Below are 26,805 nucleotides of genomic sequence, written 5' to 3' on the forward strand. Positions count from 1 at the left end.
ATTAAAACCTTGACAAATCACTCATTGGCGCATTAAATTAATGTCAGTGGCGTTTTTTTATTTCAGAAATAAATTTTATTCAGGATAAAAATGACAAACTTAAAGAACCCATACAAAAACTTGTTACATTTTAATGTTTTTGCATTCTAAAGTGTTAGCACCTGATGTCATATAAAACACCTTTGCCCCCCATGGGGGATATCCCTTCCCTTATTTGAGGGATGTCCCCACCGGACTCTGCCCCTAAATGCCCAGCAGCAGCAGAAGAACTGAAGACCGTTTTCTCCCCAGAGTTTAGTTTAGAGACAGCGCGGAAACAGGCCCTTTGGCCCACCGAGTCCGCATTGACCAGCGATCTCCGCACATTAACACAACCCTACACACACACTAGGGACATTTCTTCCAATTTAAACCAAGCCAATTAACCTACAAACCTATACGTCGTTGGAGTATGGGAGGAAACCGAAGATCCCGGATAAAACCCACGCGGGGTCACGGGGAGAACGTACAAAGTCCGTACAGACAGCACCCACAGTCAGGATCGAACCCGGGTCTCTGGCGCTGTAAGGCAGTAGCTCTACCACTACACCACCCACAGAGAGCCTTCATTTTTGTAAAGTTCAAAATAAACTTTCTTCAGAATAAAAAAGATCCAAAACAAAAACTGTACAAAACATTGACTTGTGCGGCTCTCGCTACGAGTCCCCGTCCTTCTATTTTGCTTTCAAGTAAAGTAAACCCAGATTCTATTGCCTCCAAAGCCAATACTCAGTTCAATCCAGATGATGAAATCAGAGAAAAATGCTTTTGGGATGAGGTCATTATTTGAGACAATTTGCACGTTTCCAAATTGATGTAACATTTACAAAAACAACCCATTTCTTACATCTGTGTCCCCCACCCACCAGATATACAAGATTTCATCAAGAGTTAAGGGTCATGCCATTAATTTTGTATTTTGCCCTTACATTTTACCTCCCAGAGTGCAACACCTCATACTTGATCGGATTAAACTCCACCCATATCTGTAGCTGATCCATATCCTGCTGCATTCTATCATACCCTTCCTCACTGGAGTGAGAAAGGAAGGGGTGGCTCTGTAATTGCTTTCCTCCCTGGTTTTTTGTCAGTACAAGGCCAGCCACGTTGTTTGGACAATATGAAAGTCCATGGTTTGATCAAACTTTCTTCAGCCGGGCAGCCCAGCTGACCTGCGCCGTGGGGGAGTCCGCACCAATCATCAGCCACTGTGTTCGCTCATGGTACATAAATCTTGTTTTTTTTAATACACCCCAATACTTAACTTCTCCAAGATTCTACCACTCATCTACACACAAGGGGCACTTTATAGTGGTCAGTTTACTGCATGGGCCACACATACAGTTGGCCGAAACCCATGTCTTTTTATGCAACGAGAGGAAAGTGAAACACATAGAGGAAATCTATGCAGTCAGAGAGAGAACATGCAAACTCCACACAGAGAGCGACACAGGTCACTGTTAAGCTGGAGTAGCTGGAGCTGTGAAGGTGAAGCTCTGCTAGCAAGACCACTGTGCCGCCTACATCAAGGGTGTAAACCTGTAACCCCATTCAGGTGCAAGTGCACTGCCACTTAGTCACAGCTGACTGATATCAGTTAGTATCAGTACATTATGTGAGATCTTAAACTACGGTCTTAATCCTTGTCAGAAGAATGAGGCACAACATGAAGTGATTTGATCAAATTAATCATTACTTCTGGCCAACATTGTTCTTTCTTTCCCTCCCCCCCCCCCCCCCCCCCCCCCACCCCACCCCCCCCAACCCAGTAATTAAAGAGATTTCCTACAATGTTATTTAACGGCAACTCATGCACAAATTCACAAATCACAGGCATCAACAGGACAAGAACTAATCCACTTCAAACTGCGGTTAATAAGCTAGCTTCTGAAATGAGTTCAATGCCTTTCCAGCCAAACTACAGATACACTGTAGATACACATAGAGTCACTACAGATACACTGCAGCTGCTTTATCTTTCAGCCGGGACATTAAACTGAAACTCTCCTGCCCCAGTTTCCAGACGAGCATCCGTCGACTCTCAATGAAATCAGCGCAGTGGGGGCATTTGTAGAGCACCTTATGCAACTTCAGTGTTCTCGATCCTGGATAGAGTGCATGCTGCACAGATGTTTCCACTAGTGGGAGTGTATAGGACAAGAGGGCATAGCCTCAGAATAAAAGGACGTACCTTAGCAAAGAGATGAGGTCGAATTTCTTTAGTCAGAGGTGGTGAATCTGTGGAATTCATTGCCACAAGCAGCTGTGCAGGCCAAGTCAATGGATATTTTTAAGGCAGGGATTGACAGATTCGTGATTAGTAAGGGTGTCAGGGGTAATGGGGAGAAGGCAGGAGAATGGGGTTGAGAGGGAAAGATAGATCAGCCATGATTGAATGGTGGAGTAGACTTGATGGGCCAAATGGCCTAATTCTTCTCCTAGAACTTATAAACATATAAACCTAACAGCTAATGAAGTACCTGTACCTTTGATATATATATAGTCGTGAGTGGCACAATGGTGCCACTGGTAGAACCACTGCCTCGCAGTTCCAGTGACCCTGCTTCAATCCTGAACCACAGCCCTGTCTGCATTAGACATTAGAGATACAGCAAGGAAACAGGCACATTATCCCAATGGCAACCGGGTTTTTTTTCGGGTGCTCCAGCTTCCTTCCTCTGTCCAAAGTGTGCAATTGGCAAGTTGGCTGCTGTAAGTTGTACCAAGTGGCAGGTAAGCACTCTGGGTGAGTGGCAGAATGTGGAGGGGTGGGGTAAATGTGCGGAGATTAAAGTGGGGTTAGTGTCTATGGTGTTCGGCATGGACTGGTGACTTGAATATCTGACTATCCATCATTATCCGTGCACTCGCTGGTGAGATCCTACCAAGTCAAGTCAAGTCAAGTCAAGTTTATTTGTCACATACACATACGAGATGTGCAGTGAAATGAAAGTGGCAATGCTCGCGGACTTTTGTGCAAAAGACAAACAACCAAACAACCAAACAAACTATAAACACAATCATAACACACATATTCTTTTACATAATAAATAATGGAAGGAAAAACGCACACAATTTTCGCGGAGCTGCCACAACGGCGATTGGACAGGGCCGCGCCATTTTTTTAAATTTTTTTTTTGCACATTTTTTTTAGGCCTTTGCACAGCTTCCTACAGTAATAATAATAATATAATAATAATAATTTGTTTATAGGGACAGTGCATATTAATGAACATTTGCATGTAAATATGCGAGATTGTAGCCAATCAGTAGCTAATTTCCGTCTCTAGTCCCAGGCAAAGGTTGGTGAAGTGTCTTGCCCAAGGACACAACGACAGTACACACTCCAAGCAGGATTCGAACCAGCCACCTTCAGGTTGCCAGCCGAACACTTAGCCCATTGTGCCATCTGTCGTCCAGCACAGGCCTCAGCCCAAGAGCACTTTATTGGCGGTAAAATGCTTTGAGGTGCAATCAGGAGAAAATGTGTTGCTGCTGATCTACAAAGCGCAGCAGTAGAGTTGCTGCCCTACAGCGCCAGAGACCTGGGTTCGATCCTGACTACGGAGTTGGTACGTTCTCCCTTTGACTGCGTGAGTTTTCTCCAGATGCTCCGGCTTCCTCCCACAATCCAGAGACGTACAGATTTGAAGGTTAATTGGCTTTGGTAAAAATTGTAAATTGTTCCTGGTGTTTAGGATATTGCCAGTATATGTGGTGATACTTTCTCGGCACAGACTGGGTAGGTCAAAGGGCCTGTTTCCTTGCTCTCATGTCTAATGCACGCCTCTGCAGTTGACAACGTGCTAAACTGCTGCAGAATAAAAGCTCTGCCTCCACTCTTTCGTCAGCGGGGAGCCTGAAGCCATCATTACCGCAACAGTCCAGCCATAGCATTCTCAACAGCCTCCAACAATACATGAAAGGCAAAAAAACAGGCTGGCCCCAGGGAATAAGCACTGCATGTTCCCATTCAGGGCAATTACCTGTACAGCAGAGAATCAGTCAGTATTGAGTATAGATGTTGGGAGGTCATGTTGCAGTTAGCACAAGACGTTGACGAGGCCACGTTTAGAGTATTGTGTTCCGTTTTGGTCACCATGTTGTAGCAAAGATGGTGTCAAGCTGCAAAGGGTGCAGAGAAGATTTATGTGGATGTTGCCAGGACTCGGGGTCCTGAGCTATTGGGAGACGTTGAGCAGGCTGGGACTTTATTCCTTGGAGCACAGGAGGATGAGGTGGTGACCTTATAGAGGTGTGCAAGATCAAGAGAGGAATAGATCGGGTAAACACACTTTTGCCCAAGTTTGGGGAATCGAGCACCAGAGGACATAATTTTAAGGTGACAAAAGAAAGATTTAATAGGAACTTGGACAAAAATGCTGGAGAAATTCAGCGGGTGAGGCAGCATCTATGGAGCGAAGGAAATAGGCAACGTTTCGGGCCGAAACCCTTCTTCAGACTTGATAGGAACTTGATGGGTAACTCTTTTACACAAAGGGTGGGTGTACAGAATGAGCTGCTAGAGGAGGTGGTGAGGCAGGTACGATCACAACTTTTAAGAAACATTTAAACAGATACATGGATAGAACAGGTTTAGTGGGATATGGGCCAAACGCAGGCAGGTGGGACAAGTGTGCATGGGGTATGTTGGTTGGCGCAAGTTGGGCCGAACGGCCTGTTTCCACGGTGTATTACTATGACTCAAGTAACTGGTTAAACTTCAAGGAACTGAAGGCAGTTTCTGACTTGTCTGGGAAATTAGCTCAGTATCAGGATACAGACTCTCAGCAAGTACTCAGATCTGTATGTAGGGTCTGAATAATAGAAATCAGCAATGATATGCATTGGAGTTGCAAGTGTTCACCACAGGTATAAACAAGTGAAACAAGGAGTCTAAAGCCTCAAAAATAGTCTGCATCATAAGCAAGGAGGATGGCTGTATGAAATCGCATTCATACTGTAGTTTCGTTTAATTTAGAGATACAACATGGAAACAGGCCATTTGGGCCACTGAGTCTACACCAGCCACTAGTTCAACGTTATCCCACTTTAGTATCCGCTCCCTATGCACTAGGGGCAATTTACAGAGGCCAACTAACCTACAAACCCACACGTCTTTGGGATGTGGGAGGAAACCGGAGCACCCAGAAGAAACCCACGCCGTCATAGAGAGAAACTGCAAACTCCACATAAACAGCACCAAGGTCAGGATCGAACCCGGGTCTCCAGTTCATTGAACGAATGGTAATAATTGGCCAATTTCTTTCCCCACAAAGTCAAAAGTGTTGTCATGCACTAGTGCTTTTTATGTGCTAAGAACGGGGTACTGATTGGGGATGATCAGCCATGATCACATTGAATGGCAGTGCTGGCTCGAAGGGCCGAATGGCCTACTCCTGCACCTATTGTCTATTGTCTAATACAGTCTTGTAGTAGAGCTTCATATGCACAAGTGGTCTATGTACATCGATAATTGAAATACCATGGAACAGTGCAGCAAATTATCAACCGGCCACTGGCATTGATGATTACAGTAAAATGCAATGTGGGAGACATAGAAACATAGAAAAATAAATATAGAAAAATAGGTGCAGGAGTAGGCCATTCAGCCCTTCGAGCCAGCACCGCCATTCAATATATTCATGGCTGATCATCTAAAATCAGTACCCCGTTCCTGCCTTTTCCCCCCCATATATCTTGATTCCTTTAGCCCTAAGAGCTAAATCTAACTCTCTCTTGTTTCTCCTGTAATCACCCAGTGCACATGCTGGGAGTGAAATTAGGAAGTACCACTACACACCAACAGAAAGGTGAGATTTGCTTCACTTCAAATGCTCATCGATGCTCCATCAATTGTTGAAAGATTATATTTAGTCAAAGATACAACATAATCCAGGGAAAATGGTCAGAATATGGGGGCAACATTTGCCCATGAACTCACTGAAAATTGAGACAGACTCAAGGGGCCGAATGGCTTTTCAACCTGGATTTTCACATCTGCCCAATGGGATAACTGGACCTCAGTTTATCATCCCATCCATTACAGAGGTCATGTGCAGGAAGGAACTGCAGATACTCGTTTACACCGAAAGTAGACACGAAATGCTGGAGTAACTCAGCAAGTCAGGCAGCGCCTCTGGAGAAAAGGAACACGTGACGTTTCAGACAGTCTGAAGATGGTTTCCGACCCGAAACGTCACCTGTTCCTTTATTCCGGGGATGCTGGCTGACCCGCTGAGTTACTCAGCATTTTTAATCCATCTTCAATACAGAGGTCATGTTGTTTTTGGATGAAAGTGTTGACCTAGATTTGATCGGACTTTGGCACCAGGACATGAATGTTAAACCAGTAAAGAATGCTTAAGTAGCACTCTTACCATCACTGGGATCCTGCTCAAATAAACTTAAACAGCAAACATTCGGTAGCTGACAAAGCAGGAGGAAGAAACATGCATTAACACAACCTTCACTTTTAAATGTAACACATACCAAGCACCAATGCTAAGAACACAAAGTGCTGGAGCAACTCAGGTAGCATCTCCAGAGGCATGGATAGGTGACGTTTCTGTTCAGGACCCTTCTTCTGACTGATTGCAGTAGAGTAGAGGGGGGTTGGGGGAGAAGCTAGAAAAGAGGTGGGGCATAACAAAGTCTTGCAATTGGACACAAAGTGCTGGAGCAACTCAGCGGAGTGTGACATTTTGGGTGGGGACCCTACTGCAGACGTCACTTATCCATTATCTCCAGAGATGCTGCCTGACCCGCTGAGTTACTCCAACATTCTGTGCCTACCTTTGTTATAAACCAGCATCTGCAGTTCCTTTGGATAAAAGGAATGGGTGATGTTTCGACTTCGAGTCTGAAGTAGGGTCTCGACCCGAAACGTCACCCATTCCTTCTCTCCAGAGATGCTGCCTGTCCCCGCTGAGTTACTCCAGCATTTTGTGTCTATCTTTGATTTAAATCAGCATCTGCAGTTCCTTCTGGACCTTCTCCCACTAAGTGCTGGACCTCCTCCCTGTAGGCCGACTCATCAGCAACAACGATGAGTCGGCCTACAGGGAGGAGGTCCAGCACTTAGCAGCATGGTGCGCTGACAACAACCTGGCCCTTAACTCCAAGAAGACCAAGGAGCTCATTGTAGACTTCAGGAAGTCCAGGGGCGGCACGCACACCCCCATCCACATTAACGGGACGGAGGTGGAACGTGTTTCTAGCTTCAGGTTCCTGGGAGTCAACATCTCCGATGACCTCTCTTGGACCCACAATACCTCAACTCTGATCAAGAAGGCTCACCAGCGTCTCTTCTTCCTGAGGAGACTGAAGAAGGTCCATCTGTCTCCTCAGATCCTGGTGAACTTCTACCGCTGCACCATCGAGAGCATCCTTACCAACTGCATCACAGTATGGTATGGCAACTGCTCTGTCTCCGACCGGAAGGCATTGCAGAGGGTGGTGAAAATTGCCCAACGCATCACCGGTTCCTCGCTCCCCTCCATTGAATCTGTCCAAAGCAAGCGTTGTCTGCGGAGGGCGCTCAGCATCGCCAAGGACTGCTCTCACCCCAACCATGGACTGTTTACCCTCCTACCATCCGGGAGGCGCTACAGGTCTCTCCGTTGCCGAACCAGCAGGTCCAGGAACAGCTTCTTCCCGGCGGCTGTCACACTACTCAACAATGTACCTCGGTGACTGCCAATCACCCCCCCCCCGGACACTTATTATTATTTATTCAAATAATTTGCTATGTCGCTCTTCCAGGGAGATGCTAAATGCATTTCGTTGTCTCTGTACTGTACACTGACAATGACAATGACAATTAAAATTGAATCTGAATCTGAATCTGAATCTTCCTACACATTTTGTCTGCAGTTCCTTTTCATTACAAGTGATAGGTGGAGACAGGTGAGGGGATGGCTCTGAGCACCAATGCTTGTCTATAGTGACCCAGACTGGGTAAAAGTACATTCACCTCACAGGTGGGAATACCCATTGTCCTTCCAACCAGAAAGCTGCTCAGTATTTTCAACCCAATTTAATGAAATATGCTTTGCCCGCAGTATCTCAAACACTGCCCATTCCAGACTGCAGGAGTGTGTGCTGAGGGATGCACTGAAGCTTAGTCGAGACAATGCAAAGGATCTGTGTGGGGGAAGACCACCATCTAGGGTCCTTCCACTGCTGGACATTGAGAGGACATTGAGTCAGGTGGGGTCACCCCTCAAACAAGGGTAGGAATATCACCCCAGAGAGTCACGAGTGGCTAGGGTATTTTGTTTAAAGATAGTTTAGTTTAATTTAGAGATACAGCGTGGAAACAGGACCTTCGGCCCACCGAGTCCTCGCCGACCAGCGATCATCGCACAATAACACTATCATACACACACTGGGAACAATTTAATTTATACCAAGCCAATTAACCTACAAACCTGGACGTCTTTGGAGTGTGGGAGGAAACAGGAGCTCCCGGAGAAAACCCATACAGGTCACAGGGAGAACGTACAAACTCTGTACAGACAAGCACCAGTGGTCAGGATCGAACCTGGGTCTCTGGCACTGTAAGGTGCTCTACATCTGCGCCATCGTGCCATCATTTAGGTGGATCGGATAGATGTGAAGACTACTGAGTATAACACTTTTGAATGTACAGAGAATGTGTGACGTGTTTTTGAAGAATTTTTGTTTTATATATTTTTTTTTTTAACACTGAATAAAGTTGATATTTGAAATTAAAAAGAATTGAAACACTGCAATTCCGAAATGTTCCCTGGAGAAATCAGCTGCTGTAGGCACGTGTGGATTATAAATACTACCAACGGCTCACTTTATGATTAATGCGAACACTCATTATTGGAACTCCAATGGGAATTATGTTCACTTCAGAAGTTGTCGTGAATTCCAGAGACTTCAGTGCCTTTCACCTCAGTTTCAGATATAATCCAGAGGAAAGGAAACTTTACTTCACTTATTGTTGTCAGAAAAAGTCAAGTGCAGTCAGCCTGACTCTAGCTTTCAATAAGACACTGATCCAGACAAAACAACAAGCTCTTAAAGATACCGGAGTCAAGGGATATGGGGAGAAGGCAGGAATGGGGTACTGATTGTGGATGATCACTGTGAATGGCAGTGCTGGCTCGAAGGGCCGAATGGCCTATTTCTGCACCTATTGTCTAACAATGCACAAGGATGCCAGTGTCTAAGAGTGTTTGAACTGGTAAGAACTCGAGAGCAGCACTGTGGCGCAGCGGTAGAGTTGCTGCTTTACAGCGCCAGAAACCCGGGTTCGATCCTGACTACGGGTGCTGGCTGTACAGAGTTTGTACATTCTCCCCATGATCATAAGATCATGTGATAGGAATAGAATTAGGCCATTCAGCCCATCAAGTCTACTCTGCCATTCAATCATGGCTGGTCTATCTCTCCCGCCTAACCCCATTCTCTTGCCTTATCTGTGGGTTTTCTCCAGGTGCTCCGGTTTCCTCCAAAGACAAATCATACAGCAGACCTCACCAAGGCAGTATACAAGAATCACTACGTTTCTGGCACCCAACAAAGTTACAACAAGTTCATTGAACAGTTTAATCTGCTGCTTGCAGCACAGCACCTGAGGTCAGGATCGAACCAGGGTCTCTGGCACTGTAAGGCAGCAACTCTACCGCTGTGCCACTGTGCGCCCTTCCTATCCCTGACAGAAGAAGCAGAGCAAATCTCAGAATATGTTGGATCAAACAGCTGAAATAAACAAAGCATTTCAGGAATTACTAGGATGCATTCATGCATTTTAACAGCTGCTCTCCTTCCAGTGCTAACTCGACAGGAGAATCGCTGCACGATTCTTGTCTATAGATAATCAGCTCACAGACAGGCACTTCCATACGTATTGACTGCTGACTGTCCCCTTCTCAGATTATTTTTGGTTTCTGAGAGTTGAAATGAAATGAAACCATTTCTGCTGGAGGCCACATAATAATGACACTGCGCACAGCTCAGTGGGCAGACTGGGGCTCTGGTAAAGGCATCCTTTCTGTGGAAACAGTATCTCTTCAGCCTGAGAACTGGGGAACTGAACACGTGTGGGTTGTCCGTGCAGACTCGGTCGGTTAAAGGGCCTGTTTCCACACTGTTGCTCTAAACTAACCTAAACTTATTTATTTAGCGAGTCCATATAATGGTATATGGACTCACTGATATATGTTCTGTATTTGTGTCTACTGTATTTTGTTCTAAAGTGTTCTGATGCAAAGCAAGAATTTCATTGTCCTATCTGGGACATATGACAATAAACTCTCTTGACCTGACTTGACTTAAAAAAGAAAACGATTTGTTTCACGATAGCTCTCTCGCTCTGCAACCAGAGTGAAGAATAAACTTCCAATGGCTTTACCAGGCAATGTGGCTGGAGAAAAGATGGGAAGGTGGTGTCTGCAGGCAGGCGAATTAAACGGGTCGAAACCAAACTCTCGCCTTAATTGTCACGTTAATTTTCTAACTGAATGGCAGCGTGGAGCTTAGCAAGCCAGCTAGCCGGACTGACAATTATGGCTGGAATTCTAGAGGACATGGGGGTGGGAAGGGTGACAAGTAATCGTACTTTAACAAAGTGCAAGCAAGCAACAGCTTGAACGGCTCAAAATAGCCCGTGGACTTAATGCAGTTCAAGTGGCACTTTGCCTTAAAGCCTGTGGTACAGGCAATTGGTTTGTGCCCTGATTGAACAAGGTTTGGAGCATGCAGTGTCTGGTGACAAGCAGCAGAATGGATGTTTAAGCAGATGCAATAGGATTAAACATATTTGCTCACACTGATAGGAGTGGGATTTGTGTTCCACAAGGACTAGCATCGAGACCACCATAGTTTTATGTTAATGGATGGAGCAAGAACCAGAAGCACAAATTGAGAAGCACCAAATTGTGTCAAAATACAAGGTGTTAATGAACACGCATAATCGACTTGGCAAGTAAATTTCAATATGGATAAACACGAGTCTTTAGTGTGAAGAAAAAGGAGGCCACGGGCTATTTGGGAAGTAGAGGTTTTAATGGGGTGGGGCAGTAAAGGGATCAAAGAATGTGGATTCATTAAAAATAGTGCTAGAAGCTAACAGCTCCATTAAAAAAAACCAGACCAGGCAGTGGAGTTCATCTCTGGAACAAAAGAATTAGAAACCTGAAGTTTTGTTCAACTTATGTTAGATCTTTATTAGCGTGTGCCCAGAATACGGTGTACTTGTGTAGGAATGAACTGCAGGTGTTGGTTTACACCGAAGATGAACACAAAATGCTGGAGTAACTCAGTGGGACTGGCAAAAGGAGTGGGTGACGTTTCGGGTCGAGACCCTTCTTCGGGAGTACGGTGTACTTGTTCTGACATATAATAGCAAAGATCTAAATTTGAAGTCAAATAATCGTATTGCATGCTAACAGGCCCTTCGGCCCAAGGGGTCTGTGCTATGCAGCATTTTACAGCATTTCCACGCCATCCATTTTAATCCCCCCACATTCTACTTGTCAACTACATACAAGGAGCAATTTACACGAGGCAATGAAGCTACCAACCCGCAGGTCTTTGAGATGTGCGCAGAAACCAGAGCACCCACGCTGTCACAGGGAGAAAGTGCAAACTCCACACGGCCAGCACTGTTGGTCAGGGTGGAGCTACAAGGCAGTAGTTCCACCACCTTGGCCATTGCACCAGAAAAGGTACAAGCAAGATTTAGAGAGAGACTTGCACATCTCATTCACAATGCAGGTGAGAACTGTGCTGTGATCTCTAATCTCACTTGAGTGTTGATGCTTTAATATTTCATCTGAAAGATACCATTTGTGCTGCTTTGAAATCTCTCTCTACATTGGGCCTTGCACGGCTTACTCAAGTGGTCTAGCCAATGTAACCACAATCCATCCCAAGACTTAATATTGGAGCATTAACATAGGATCGCCAGAGAACAGGAAGTTTGGGAATCACACATATACAATTGCTTTTGTGAAAAGCCTTAAATTATTGGCACTTATACAGGTAGAATGACATCAATGCTACATGGATAATAAGATAGCTATCCTGAAAGGGCAGGATAGCTACCATGTAATCTTTCTGACTTTGAATCAGTTTGTGTAATGAAGTGATTACAGGCAATGTTGGAGGTTGCCGTTGCACTTTTTGGTAGCTATCTACAACAACAGGTTTAACTGAAAATAATGACCACAGTAATTTTAACAAGTAGCATTTCCGTGCTGCTCTGCTGCATCTGTCTAGTATTAATGAATGTGTTGGTGGTGCCAAATACGTCCCTTTGCAAAAGAACGCAGAGAATAAAATCAAGATGACTGAATGGGCTGAGGCTCTTTAGAAGAGAAACCGAAGGTAGTAATCTCAGAGAGGCCTTCAAACATTACAGCATTTGGTAACAGACTAGTTGCAGAGAAATGTTATGGGAGAATCAAAAACTAGGAATGGTATACATAATCATTCACAGAATTCTTCAGACGTTAGAGATGCAGTGCAGAAACAGGCTTTTTGCCCACCGAAGTTGCACAGGCCACCGATCACCCAGTACACTATCCTACATACTAGGGAGAATTTACAATTTCACCAAAGCCAATTAACCTACAAACCTGCACGTCTTTGGAATGTGGGAGGATACTGGAGCACCTGGAGAAAATGGTCACAGGGAAAACGTACAAGACAGACAGCACCTGTCGTCAGAATCGAATCTGGGCCTCAGGCGCTGTCAGCCAGCATCTCTACCACTCTGCCGCCTTAGAAACACAACCCAGATAATCTGGTACTGCATGGAATAGTGGGTTAATGATATGAATGTCTTTAAGGAGAAGCTGCATTTGAGCAGGAGGGAAGATGAAACAGGAAGATGTTCTGATAGGCTCTGGTGGAATGAGTCAGAGGAGATGCCAGTGGGGAATAACCAGTATCGTTGCCTAACCGGGCTAAAGTATCCATTCTGCCCTCTGTAATGAAGCTTCTGTAGGGAGAATGGTCTGTACGATGGAGATAGTCATACCAAGTTTCAGTTGAAATATCAGATTCCAGGCATGTTAACATTTCTTGGAGGCCTGGTCAGGGAACATTTGTTGAGCCAAATGTGCAACATCTCTGTTAACAGGTATTGGACAAAACACCAGCACTAACAGGAACCATCTTCAACATGCACGTTGCCAGGGAGCTTCTCAGAGCAGTCTGGTGATAAAGAAACTTACAAACGCCAGCAATAGCAACATAAATAAAGTTCCACACAAAATCATTGAAACCTCTGCACTCACCGGACTTGGCCTTCCGCCAATAATGTTAAATCCAAGAGTGTCATTTTCTCTGTGCAAAACTACAGTTAATGGTTTGCTTTCTCCACCCTGTTACCATAAAAAGAATGAAATCAGTTAGCATTCAATAACCAGTGAAACTAAATATATTCAGCATCTCTACATACAACTGAGGGTCGTATTCAACCCGACTAACTATTCTATCCATAGTAATACCAATGAAAAGGCGATTGAGTTCTGTCCTTGTGTCCAAAAAACAGACCATAAACCATTAGGACATTCTTGCCATAGAGGGAGTACAACGAAGGTTCACCAGACTGATTCCTGGGATGTCAGGACTTCCATATGAAGAAAGACTGGATAGACTCGGCTTGTACTCGCTAGAATTTAGAAGATTGAGGGGTGATCTTATAGAAACTTACAAAATTCTTAAGGGGTTGGACAGGCTAGATGCAGGAAGATTGTTCCCGATGTTGGGGAAGTCCAGAACAAGGGGTCACAGTTTAAGGATAAGGGGGAAGTCTTTTAGGACTGAGATGATGAAAAACATTATTCACACAGAGAGTGGTGAATCTCTGGAATTCTCTGCCACAGAAGGTAGTTGAGGCCAGTTCATTGGCTATATTTAAGAGGGAGTTAGATGTGGCCCTTGTGGCTAAAGGGATCAGGGGGTATGGATAGAAGGCAGGTACAGGATACTGAGTTGGATGATCAGCCATGATCATATTGAATGGCGGTGCAGGCTCGAAGGGCCGAATGGCCTACTCCTGCACCTATTTTCTATGTTTCTATTACTCATTTCTAAAGCTCATCCCACTACCTGTGAGCTCAAATTTTCAGACTGGCATTCCAGTACAATCCTAAATAACCTCCACTCTCAAAGATGCAGAGATAACATCTATTAGTTATAATTATTAAACCAACAACCCATCTTTACCCTTGGATTGCATAAAAGATTCCTTAGTTTGGATTTTGCATGAAAATGCAAACATGTGTTAATGTGAACAACTTGGCTTCCTGTTTACCCAAAATTCTACAGCTACACCCCAATATTTGCATTCCTTAAGAGTCCAGTAAACAAAGCAAAGTGTTACTTTGAAGTTTACTCAATGAAGGCAATGGAGTTGCCCAATACTGACCTGTAGATAGATATTAATAGTATGAATTTATTTGAGTGATATGGTATTTAGTTTTTTTAATTATGTTTCTTTTTTAGGTTCAGCAAGTTCATAACTCCATACGTTCAGAAGTTATAGGAGCAGAATTAGGCCATTCGGCCCATCAGAGCTACTTCGCCATTTAATCATGCCTCTAGTTCCCCCCCCCCCCCCCCCCTCTATCTTTCAGTTTGAAGAAGGGATTCAACCAGAAATGTCAACTATTCCTTTTCTTCAGAGATGATGCTTGACTCGCTGAGTTACATCAGTATTTTGTGTCTATTCTCAGTATAAACCAGCATTTGCAGTTCCTTCCTACACATTTTATTTTCTAAATCCTTTAGGAAAAGATTGCATTCCATTGGTATCATTGATTGCTGTCCATGTCTCTACTTCAATGCTCTGCGCACTATCTTATTTGCTCCTCATCTCTCTCCATTGGTGAAATACTCCCAAAGTTTCCAGAAACCAAGAGGCTGAACTCACACTCTCTGTGGGAAATCAATGTCACCAAATCCAAACCATTCCATTCCATTGATGACTAACAGGGCAGCAGCTGCTTACACAATATGTCTAAAGGGTTAAATGACAAAAATTCTATACAGAGCCATTCTTTCAGCTCAAGCGAGCAAGATGAACCCTTCAATGCATTGGATCACCCATAACGCCATTATATAGATCTTTTCATAGAAACATAGAAAATAGGTGCAGGAGTAGGCCATTCGGCCCTTCGAGCCTGCACCGCTATTCAATATGATCATGACTGATCATCCAACTCAGTATCCCGTACCTGCCTTCTCTCCATACCCCCTGATCTCTTTAGCCACAAGTTCCACATCTAACTCCCTCTTAAATATAGCCAATGAACTGGCCTCAACTACCTTCTGTGGCAGAGAGTTCCAGAGATTCACCACTCTCTGTGTGAAAAACGTTTTTCTCATCTCAGTCTTAAAGGATTTCCCCTCTATCCTTAAGCTGTGACCCCTTGTCCTGGACTTCCCCAACATCAGGAACAATCTTCCTGCATCTAGCCTGTCCAATCCCTTAAGAATTTTGTAAGTTTCTATAAGATCCCCCCTCAATCTCCTAAATTCTAGCGAGTACAAGCCGAGTCTATCCAGTCTTTCTTCATATGAAAGTCCTGACATCCCAGGAATCAGTCTGGTGAACCTTCTCTGCACTCCCTCTATGGCAATAATGTCCTTCCTCAGATTTGGAGACCAAAACTGTGTGGTCTCACCAAGACCCTGTACAACTGCAGTAGAACCTCCCTGTTCCTATACTCAAATCCTTTTGCTATGAATGCTAATTTCATTTGGGTCAGTTTAAGAACCCAATATGGAGAGGGACGTATCATCAGTCACATCGAATTTAAATCCAGAACATCGAACAGTACAGCACAGGAACAGGTCCTTCGGCCCACACTTTCTGTTTGGTTCTATTTACATCATGCATTAAAAGGGAATGACTACTTTAGATTCCACTACTATCTTTGCATTATTCTGCCGTTTGTTGATGTATTTTTTGGCACGTGTGCTGTTTACTTTACGGGTTCCATCTGACAAAGACTTTCATTGCACCCTGGTGTATATGACAAACTAATCTGAATCAAAATCACTTTTTAAAAAATGATGCGAATTTAGATTGAGTTTTACTGTTTTTACTCCATTTCGAAGCCAAGGCCACCACACAAATTAAGAACAGACATGAAACTAATTGCCAACTGCCTTTCCAAATAGTATGACCTTTTGGAAAACATCAGTTGGGTCATATTCTATTGACAGTGCAAGAAATTAGAAGAGCACAGCCTGTAAAGACCACTGCCAGACATTCATAAACAACTTCCAAGCATCCAGGCTAAAGCAAAATCACTCAGACTATGGCGGCACAGTTGCACAGCGGAAGAGTTGCTGCCTTTTAGCGCCAGAGACACAGGTTCGATCCTGATCATGGGTGTTTTCTGTACAGAGTTAGTACGTTCTACCTGTGACCGCATAGGTTTCCGGGTGCGCCGGTTTCCTTCCACATTCCAAAGACGTACAGATTAGTAGGATAATTGGCTTTAGTAAAATGGAAATTGTCCCTAGTGTGCGGGGTAGTGCTGGGGTATGGGGAGATCGCTGGTCGGTGTGGACTCGGTGGGCCGAAGGGCCTGTTCCTGCGCTGTATCTCTAAGGTCAAAAGTCAAAAACATTTTGTTCAGGGGAATAAAAGACAATGAATCAAGTATTTTTGCCCTGAAGCCTGAGGTGACCGTAGAGAGGTATGCAAAGTCATGAGGGGCAGAGATAAGCTGAACAGCCACAGTCTTTCCCCCCAGGTGAGCAGATTTAATAGGGGGCATAGTTTTAAAATGTGAGGGGCAACCTTTTCCTACAAAGGGGGCCGTGTAAACATGGAGCTGGTGGAGGAAGTGGGTGAGGTGGGTAAAATCATGAGATTGATTAGAAATGTTGACGGGTACCATGAATCGGAAAGGTAGAGATGGGTTTGGTCCAAGCGCAGGCAAGTTGGACGTGCTCGGTTACGAACTTGGTCGTCATGGAGGTTTTGGGCCGAAGGGACTGTCTGTGCGTTTATAGCTCTATGACATAATGACCCTAATGATTCTATTTATTTCACCCAGCCCTACTAAACCGTGTAGGAATAAACTGCAGATGCTGATTGACGCAGACAAAAGGCACAAAGTGTGGACCAACTCAATGGGTCAGGCAGCATCTCTGGAGAAAAGGAATGGATGACGGTTTGAGTCCGAACCTATTTTCAGACTATGTTTGTGTTGAAAACTGCAGGTTAAAACAAGTGTTTCTGGTATGGTAGGAACATAAGCACCCATCAAAATTGTCACATTCATCATTTATTCCCTCAGCGGCCACTATCACCTTCTCATTTAAACACCGTCAATCTGAGTCATGAACCAGCAATACATGCTCTGCACGTAGACTTGTGCAACACAGAAACAGGTCCTTCAGCCAACCATGTCCATTTTGAGTGACGGACTTATCTGCAGAGGTGACATTTACCTGTGTTCAAACCACAGCCTTCAATGTTTTGCCAATCATGTGATCACCTGCATACTTCTAAAATGTTGTACCTTCCTCCATCCCCTCCTTAAGCAGCATGATGGTATTGGTACATTACTATCATATGTGCCACAGTACAGTGAAATTTACATGCGATCCAGGCACATCGCATCACACATGAACATGTCAGATGGTGCAAAAGCAAAAGGAAATAAAGTGCTGATTTTTTTTTAAGTGTGCAAGAGCTGAAATTAGGTAGATTGGTAGATCAGGAATTTACAAAAGGCTGTCTGAGTCTAATAACAGTGGGGCAGAGGCTGTTCTTGAATCTGGTGGTACCCGCTTTCACACTTTAACAGATTATTAAATCATTTTACACCCTATTAAATCATTATATGCAGAAAAAACTCCCTTTCTCCTCCTCTCAAAATATGCTGTTTCTCACATAGTACCCACTTGTTTTAGACATACCCATCAAAAATAAAGACCATCACGTTCTACGCCTCTCAAATTATGTGTTCCACCTCAATCTTATTGCCAAACTCATTCATTCCCCATCTTTTTCACTGGTAAGAGTTGCATGCCTGTCATTTGGCCCCCAAACGAATTGGAAAACCTCACAACACTTTTATAAATGTATAAGCACATACACAAACAATAGCGCAGTCGCAGTAGCCCTGGGGCAGTGAATGCGAGGTCCAGCAACCACACAAGAGGCTGCTGAAGGGTTTGCTTGTAATCCACCATTTCAGTCACTGCAGGGGTTCCCGTGAACAGCTGTATTTAGAATACCAGCAACACTCAAGGAGACCCGGTTTCTGAGGCATTAAAATACTTGGGGAGTCCTGCCTGAGAGAGCTGGAATTGGCAGCCAAACCCAACCGAAGAGCCGACGGATCAGTCAATTGATTTAGCCTGTAGGAAGGAACTGCAGATGCTGGTCACACCGAAGATGGACACAAAATGCTCGAGTAAAATTTGTACTAATACTAATTCAAAGACGAGGTTGATCGGAACTCACTGGGAGAGGTTTGTTTTTAAGCAGCATCTCCGGAGAAGATGTCTGAAGGTGTCTGGACCAGAAGCGCCACCTATCCCTTTTCTCCAGAGATGCTGCCTGGTTCGCGGAGTTATTCCAGCACTTTGTGTCTAATCGATTTAATCTTCTGCTTGGTGCCAAACCTCTCCCATTGAGTTCCAATCAACTTCGTCTTTCAATTAGCACCAATGTTAAGTGCAAAAGTGGAAACAGATGGCTTTGACACTTGAAAGGTTAATCGATTTTTTTTTTGGAACTCTAATAATTGCCGAAATCCATCCCCCTCCTCCCCCGCCCTTGTTTGCGTTTTGGATTCGAGGTGATGTCAAATATTCCACACATTTCTATATTGGAAACTGTCCTTGTATTCTAACAGCGAACGGGAGACAAATGCAAAAACCACACGGCGATCGGCAATGTTTCGCCGAGCAGTGGAGTCTGCATCGCCACCGTTAGAATTCCTGCGCTTAGTTCATTCACCCCGTTCTGTATAAAGTCGATCACTGGATTTGCGCTGGCATCAAGCGTCGCACCCGTGACCGACCATTGAACAGGATGAGTGTTCAGGGAGAGACGCAAAGTGCTGGAGTAACTCAGTGGGTCAGACAGCATCTCTGAAGAACAAGGGTCGGGACCCTTCTTGCGACTTACTCGCTGAGTTACTCCAGCACTTTGTGTCTATCTTTGGTATAAACCATCATCTGCAGTTCTTTGTTTCTACTGAATGGACACACAACACACCTGGGAGAGAGGCAGGGAATCCCCTCGTTTACCCAACTGTCCTAACCCCACCTCCTCTCCCTTTCTCCTGCCGTTTGTCCCACCCTCCGTCACCCTCTTCCCAATTCGTATCGCTCCTCGCCTCCCTCAAACCGAACCCCAGACATCCAACCACACCCTACCAATGCTAACCCCACACCCACACCCTGCCCCGACTCTCCTGTCCCAGCGCCGGCTCAAAACCCCAGGCACCTCCATTCCCCAACTCCTCACCCCTCCCCCCCCACCCACCACCAACACCCTAACCCCCTTGTCGTTACACATTCCGAAGTTCCCCCAGTCTCCTGTCGGCCAAAGCAGCCCCAGGTCCGTCACTATCCTCTTCTCCCGTATTACCCTGGTACACCCCCCACCCCACATGCCCCACTCATAATCCACTTCCCTTCTCATCTCCTTCTACATCCCCTGTCTTGCCCAGATACCCTCTCCCCTTCCTTGCCTACCCTTCCCCACGCAGCCTTCACCCTATCTGCTCATCCAACCTCTCCCTCCCACGCCCCCTCACCCTCTCTCCCTACCTCTCCCTCCCCAAACCTCCACCCTGCCTCCCCTCTTCTCCCCAAACCTGCACCCCCTTCACTCCACTTACCCGCGTCCCTCACCCTGCCACCACTTCCCGCTCCTCACGCCTTCTCTCCACGTCTTCCCCCCCCCCCCCCCCAACGCTGCTGACACTCTCCCCCTCCCTGCCTTAGCCCGGAGCGCCCCGTCTCCCTCTCCCCCTCCCCTCCGGGCTCACCCCGCAGCGGGCGGCTGCCTCCTTGCCATGGCCCATGTAGTGTTGGACCTTCCTCTGGTAGCGCAGGGCGGTGAGCTGGACCTCGCTCTGCAGCGCCGAGACGCGGGCGAGCAGCGCCTGTTCCCGTTTGCCGGCACGGGCCGCTTGTTGCCGCAGCTCCTGCGCCAGGCCGGCTGCTTGCATCTGCAGGGAGCCGCTCTGTGCCCGCAGCGCCTGCACACAGCAGTGGCGGCCACCGGCCGGTGCCAGGTCCCGGTGCAGCAGCACCAGCCCGCAGCCCTGCTCGCACATCCCCACCGGCCGGCACTCGCAAGTCTCCCGCATGTGCATGTCCATGTCCTTCAGGTTGAGCACCTCCTTGCAGCCCTTGTTCCTGCAGCGAGCCGGGCTGTACTCGCACATCTCCACATGCTCGGCCAAGCTCTGCAGCTGAACCACCTTGCCGCAGCCCCGCGCCCGGTAGTCACACTTGATGTCCAGCTTGGAGATGAGGTTCCTGAGTGCCAGGACGTGGTTCAGCTCCTTGGTGGACATCCTCTGGCACTTCACCGGGCACATGCCCTGTTGCACCACCCAGGGCAACACGCAGCCGGCGCAGAAGACGTGCCCGCACGGCGTGGTCAACGGGTCCTCCAGCACCTTGTTGCACAGGTTGCATTTCAACTCGGGGTCCACCTCCCCGTTGAAACGATCCAGCTCGTACCCCATCTCGTCCCTCTCCTCTCTCGTTCTCACTCTGTCCTGTAGATCAAGTTTAGAAAGTTGTCCGGTGCCGCCAAACTACGGTCAGAGTCATTGGCAGACTGTGCGCTGCTTGCTGGAAGGGAGTAAGTGAGTGACTGGGAGTTAAGTTGCTGCAACTGGAGTCTCGCACTTTTGGCTGAGTCTCTCTCTCTCTCCTGCCAGCATCAGTCGTGGCTGCAATCCCCAACAGCGCCGTATTCCATCTAAAACAACCTCTCGAAAAAAATGTTAGCTCCACTTCTGGGACTACCTTCCCGGGGAAAAAAAAACACAAGACGCAGACACGTCGGTCCTAATGCAGGATGTCAACGTCAACAATCCCTCCCCCCCTCCCCGCGCTGCTCGACCCGCTAAGTTCTTCCAGGCAGCTTCGCGAGAAAATAAAAAGTTTGTTACTAGACTTGTGTTTCATCTATAAATGTTCCGTAAAGTCGACATTTAAAGACTACTCCATTGCACAGCAAGGAAAAAGCAGAAAAGGTCGGTTGAAGGAAGGAGATTACGGAGACCCCAGGCTCATATCAGCCCATAATTTAAGTCCACAAATTCATCCACATTGCACATATTGTTTTAACCAGTATTTTTACTACCTTTCATTCTGATTAGATGCTAAACTGCATTTCGTTGTACCTGTACTCGTATTTGTGCAATGACAATAAAGTTGAATCAAATCAAATCACAATTGTCTGTCATCTTGTTTCCCAACTCTTTATATTAAACGGCATCTCCCAATTTAAGAGCGACTCTGTAACCAGAACATGGACCACCTCTTGGAAAGGGCTTTCATCTGCTTCCTCGCAACCACTCAACCAATAAAGGCAGAATATCGAACAAATTGTGCTTTAACTTGAAAACTTCTAAAACACAAATACAGTGGGTGAATAAAGAACCATTCATTGCTGCACACATTTGAAGAAGTAACCAATGCCCAGATTTTATTCCGACTCGAGAAGTCACCTATCCATGTTCTCTAGGTATTCTGCCTGACTCACTGAGTTACTCCAACATTTCGTGACTCTCTTTGCAATAAACCATCTGCAGTTCATTGTTATCACGTCGATCCCTGGTCCCTGTCGTGTTTTAGTTTTAGAGATACAGCGCGGAAACAGGCCCTTTGGTACAACTGGTTCACATCGGCCAGCAATCTCCATACTCAAGCACTATCCCACTCAATGGAGACAATTTGCAATCTTTACCAAAGCCAATTTACCTACAAACCTGTACCTCTTTGGAGTGTGGGAGGAAACCAGAGCACCCGCAGAAAACCCCCGCTGTCACAGGGAGAACGTACCAACTCCGTACAGACAGCACCCAAGGTTAGGATTGAATCTGGGTCTCTGGCGCTGTAAGGCAACAACTCTTCCACTGCGCCACTGTGCTAATGGATCGATCATTTCCCATCATATCTAGGTCCCTGAGTAAGGGAACGGAAAAACAGCTGGTGTTTCTGCTCCTGACTTTTAGAGCGTGGAAACAGGCCCTTCGGCCCACCGAGTCCGCACCTACCCCAACGATCACCCCATACACGAGCACTGTCCTACACACTAGGGACAATTTACAATTTTACCAAAGCCAATTAACTTACAAATCTGTACGTCTTTGGGGTGTGGGAGGAAACCCACCCAGTCACAGGGGGAACGTGCAAACTCCACACAGACAGCACCCGAGGTTAGGATCATACCTGGGTTTCTGGTGCTGTGAGGCAGCAGCTCTACCAGTTGCGCCACTGTGCCACCCCATATACTAGTCGGTAAGCAAAGCACAAAGTGTTGGAGGAGTTCAGCGGGTCAGGCGGCATCTGTGGAGGAACTGTTAGAGGACGTTTGTGGTCGGGACCCTCTTGAGATCAGTAATGTTGCTATGCTAAGTAACCCTCCCCCACCTGGACTACCAGAATAGGATTTCTGGTGGTTGTGGTTAAAGCCAATCTTTATGGAGCTAAACAAAGATCGGTTGGTGGAAGGTCTTGTTTTGTCATTGATTATATTTTTATTCCTTCCCTCACAAGTGTCTTAAAATTGGGTCAGGATGGTGCCCAAGCAAGGTGACTTTGTGTACTCGTCATAGAAATGGATCGGCAGTGAAGCATTACAATCGCTCCACTCTTTCAAATCTCTACTCCAACAGCAGCATTTTCTTACTTTAACTATGCTCTTATTCCCTCTCTCATGTATTTGTACATGGTGGATGGCTTGATTGTAATCATGTTTGTCTTTCAGCTGACTGGTTAGCACGCAACAAAACCTTTTCACTGCACCTTGGTACACGTGACAAGAAACTAAACTCAAACTGAAGTCTGTCGGAAAGAACTACAGATGCTGGGTTAAATCGAAGATGGACGCAAAATGCTAGAGTAACTCAGCGGGACAGGCAGCATCTCTGAAGAGAAGGAATGGGTGATGGAGAGAAGGGGCTCGACCCGAAACATCACCCATTCCTTCTCTCCAGAGATGCTGCCTGTTAAACTGAAGTCTCCTGTAATATTGCATCAGGCTTCTGAACTCATAAACACATCATATATGTTGATTATTTTATTTATTATTGTCTTTTACCCACCAATGTCACTTTTATCTTATCTTATTTTATCTTATTTTAATCTTTGTAATATCATTGCTGAGGTGACCCGTTGTCTTGTCAAACACATTTCATTGTATCCTTGACCCTGTGTTAACCCACATATGGCAAATAACACTGAACTGAACTGAACTGGTGTGTATATGGAACGAGCTGCCAGAGGAGGCATTTGAGGCAATTACTGTAACAACATTTTAAAAGACATTTGGACAGGTACATGGATAGGAAAGTTGTAGACGGATATGGGTGAAATGCAGGCAGGTGGTTGCGTGTTGATGGGCATCTTGGTCATCATAGAAAAGTTGGGCCGAAGGGCTTGTTTCCATACTGTATGGCTCTTATAGTTGAAAATTCCTTCCGGCTCAAAACCAGGAAGAAATCTAGCACATCCCAGGGCTATAGAACCTTCAAAACTGGTGCAGAGGTAATAAAGTGTTTTAACACGCAATGGCACAATAATAAATTGCAAGTTTCCACAACAAACCCCCATAAAAATGAGATAAATATTCTCTCGCAAATATAGGAAGGCCATTCAGCCCACTGAATCTATGCCAACTCTCAGAGCACTCTCATTCCCCCACTTATTTCCCTATCATCTATTCTCTCTCACGTCCCCATCAACTCCCTTCAGTTCTCCTATTACTCACCTAAACACGAGGGGTGATTGACAGAGGCTGACGGCATATATTTGTGGGAGACACTCAGTGGAAAATCCAAGCAGTTACGGGGAGAATATACAAACTCCACACAGACAGGCCCCAGAGGTCAGGATCAAACCAGGGGTTGCTGGACCTATGAGGCAGCTTCACTATTTGTTGATCCACAAAACAATTGATTTTAATAAAGTTAGTTGAAGGTGACATATTGACCGGTGTTGTCTGTATGGAGTTGTATGTTCTCCCTGTGACAGGACCCTTCCTCAGACCGGTTCTGCTGACCAGTGTATAAGCTTCAGTGTAGTGACTCAGCCTACAAATGATGTTTTTATCGGTGCGGTTCCCCTCCTCAGTTAAGCATTGTGCTGTGTCCAACTATCGCTTGAACCCACAACTTTCTGACTCAGAGGGAGGAATGCGCACTTCGTGCCAGGGCCAGTGACAAAATGGAAAGAGAGCAATGGACACAAAAAAACATTCACTCTTTCGACAGATGTATGCTTATATTGCACGTCGTAATCCTGGGTGAGTCACAGTCATTAGAAGCTTGACATGGTTTTAAGTCTGTTTACGCAGTAGTCTTGGTTTTCCTGAGAAGATCATCTCACATATCTGCAATCCGTAGCAAAGCAAGTCTTGTCCTCAAGTACTGTTTTCATTTTTTAAACTTTCTAATGCAAACAACCATCCCCATTCTGATATAACAGTTTAACAGTGGCGACCAAGCAGGGTCACAGTTAGGCTGGCCTTTGAATGGCGAAGACCTTGGATGGGTGTACAGTGTTTCATGGACTTCCAGACCACGAGACTTTAAAATCAGCTGTAAAAACACTGCCTGAAAATAATCTGGACTTTGTAAACACAGAACACATATGGAGATAGACATATTAAAATAAAGGAGATAAAATATCTGTGCTATGTTGTAACTGGTTCACAGGGAGAAAAGGGGAGCTCCAGTCCAACATGGTCACCATGGTGATTCTAAATGAAGCACCTTTTCTGCAAAACAGAAGATGTTGGAATGTCAATAACTCGGGTAAATGAGGCAGCAGCCTCACTGAGTTTCATTCTTCATTAAGTTCGATTACACAGAGACCACAGAGTGTAAAATATGGACGCAGGCACTCTCTGTTTGTATTTTAAACATTTCAGGAAAACTATTAATCAAAATGCACTCGGCACATCATTTGCACTAAGCACATAGAGAAAAAGGCAGCTAAATGTGGGACAAATTGACAGCTAAGTGCAGCAACTCTGTGTGTGTGTGTATGTGTGCGTGTGTGTGTGTGCACATGTGCATGTGTGTGCGTGCATTTGGTGTGTGTGTGTGTGAAGTGATGTGCTATCTATGCACTGGGATAGGAGATGAGATAGTATGTTGCTTGAGTTCTGATCTGCCTACGTGCCCACCCTGGGATTTGTGTCTGTAGTAATTAGGGGATTACGGAAAAACTCTGCTGCATTGTTAACACAAGAACCTGTAAAGCACAACTAATTACTGGCAGGGGATTGAAAATACCCCAGGTCTGTCCTTTCAGAAGAATAATGGAGGCCTGCGTCCACACATCAGCTTCACTGATACAACTCCAATTATTTACTTTTGAAACTTGGCACAGATCTGACTGCAATATTCCTTCCATATCCCTGGATTTGTGCCTGTGGAAGTCTGGCAGACTCGTCGTTCAAAAGGTTTTAATTATTAAATAAGTGAATTATCAGCAGAAAAGTTCCAGTGGAAATATTATGCAGACAAGAGTATTTGGGATATGGGACAGGACATTTTTCAAGATCTCGTGAAACGTATATATTTTTGCAGAATTTAACTTTTCAAAGCCATCATGATTCAGAATTCTTAAATAGAAAACAGAGTCCATTAAATCTTGGTTGTGCAATGATTACTGGCCTGCCCATGTGTATTGTACCATTCCAATGGTTCAGTCATTCAATCGTGCTTTTATTGTGAGATGGGCGAAGAGCAAACGTACAATGGAATTTTTTTCGTACAAACAGTCCAGTAGAGTATTGCCATGCCCAAGAGATTGGGGGGGAGGGGGCAGATACTCTCGCAACAGTTACAAAACATCAAGATAACTACTTGAATTGCCAAGGCTATGGAACAAATGGAGGTAAATGGTACTAGTTTAGAGATACTGCTTGGAAACAGGCCCCTCAGCCCATCAAGTCCACGCTGACCAACGATCATCTATATATTAGTTCCATACCACACACTAGAGACCATTTAGGGTGCCAATGTGCTGTCTCTACTGGTACTAGAACAGATTGGTATAATGAGAGGCATTACATTGTGGGCTAAAGGCGTTGTCTCTTTGCCATACTACTCTCAAGATATAGTTCCACAGAAAAATCCAGCTACCCCCCCCCCAACCCCATCACCATCCCCTTCCCCCTCCCCACCCGCCCCACAATTCTTCCATAGACTTAATTTAAGAATCGCTACTTGGATATGGAGTGATCCTGCCAATGCTGACCATCAATCTCCAATTCACACGAATTCTACATTATCCCACCATTTCATCCACTCACCCACACACTAGGGATAATTCACCGTGGGTAGTGGACCAACAAACCTGCACGTCATTGGGATGTGGGAAGAAACCGGAGCACCCGGAGGAATGCCATGCAGCCGCAGGGAGACCATGCAAACTCCACACAGCCATTTCAATCATGCCCATGGCAAATCAATAGGTGTTATCAGGTAAGACTGAATGTTGATCACAGAACATGAACATGAGGCCATTTTCATGCTCCCCCATGGTCAC

General features: G+C 45.4%; 1 protein-coding gene across 2 annotated transcripts in view; it reads right to left on the reverse strand.

The window, feature by feature from the left end:
* Positions 1 to 21,017, reverse strand: part of pdzrn4 (PDZ domain containing ring finger 4) — a 331,311-nt gene extending 310,294 nt beyond the window's left edge. The window contains exons 1-2 of one of the 2 annotated variants that reach the window (XM_033037672.1): positions 20,052 to 21,017; positions 13,317 to 13,403 (exon numbers count right to left, since the gene is read on the reverse strand). In XM_033037672.1, coding sequence (XP_032893563.1) covers positions 13,317 to 13,403; positions 20,052 to 20,759 — 795 coding nt within the window. In that variant the 5' untranslated portion in view covers positions 20,760 to 21,017. The remainder of the gene's footprint in view (positions 1 to 13,316; positions 13,404 to 20,051) is intronic. The other variant, XM_033037673.1, reaches the window with a different exon arrangement.
* Between the last annotated feature and the right edge of the window lie 5,788 nt (positions 21,018 to 26,805).

This window comes from Amblyraja radiata, chromosome 19 (genome assembly GCF_010909765.2).
Source record: "Amblyraja radiata isolate CabotCenter1 chromosome 19, sAmbRad1.1.pri, whole genome shotgun sequence".
Classification (NCBI taxonomy): Eukaryota; Metazoa; Chordata; class Chondrichthyes; order Rajiformes; family Rajidae; genus Amblyraja; species Amblyraja radiata.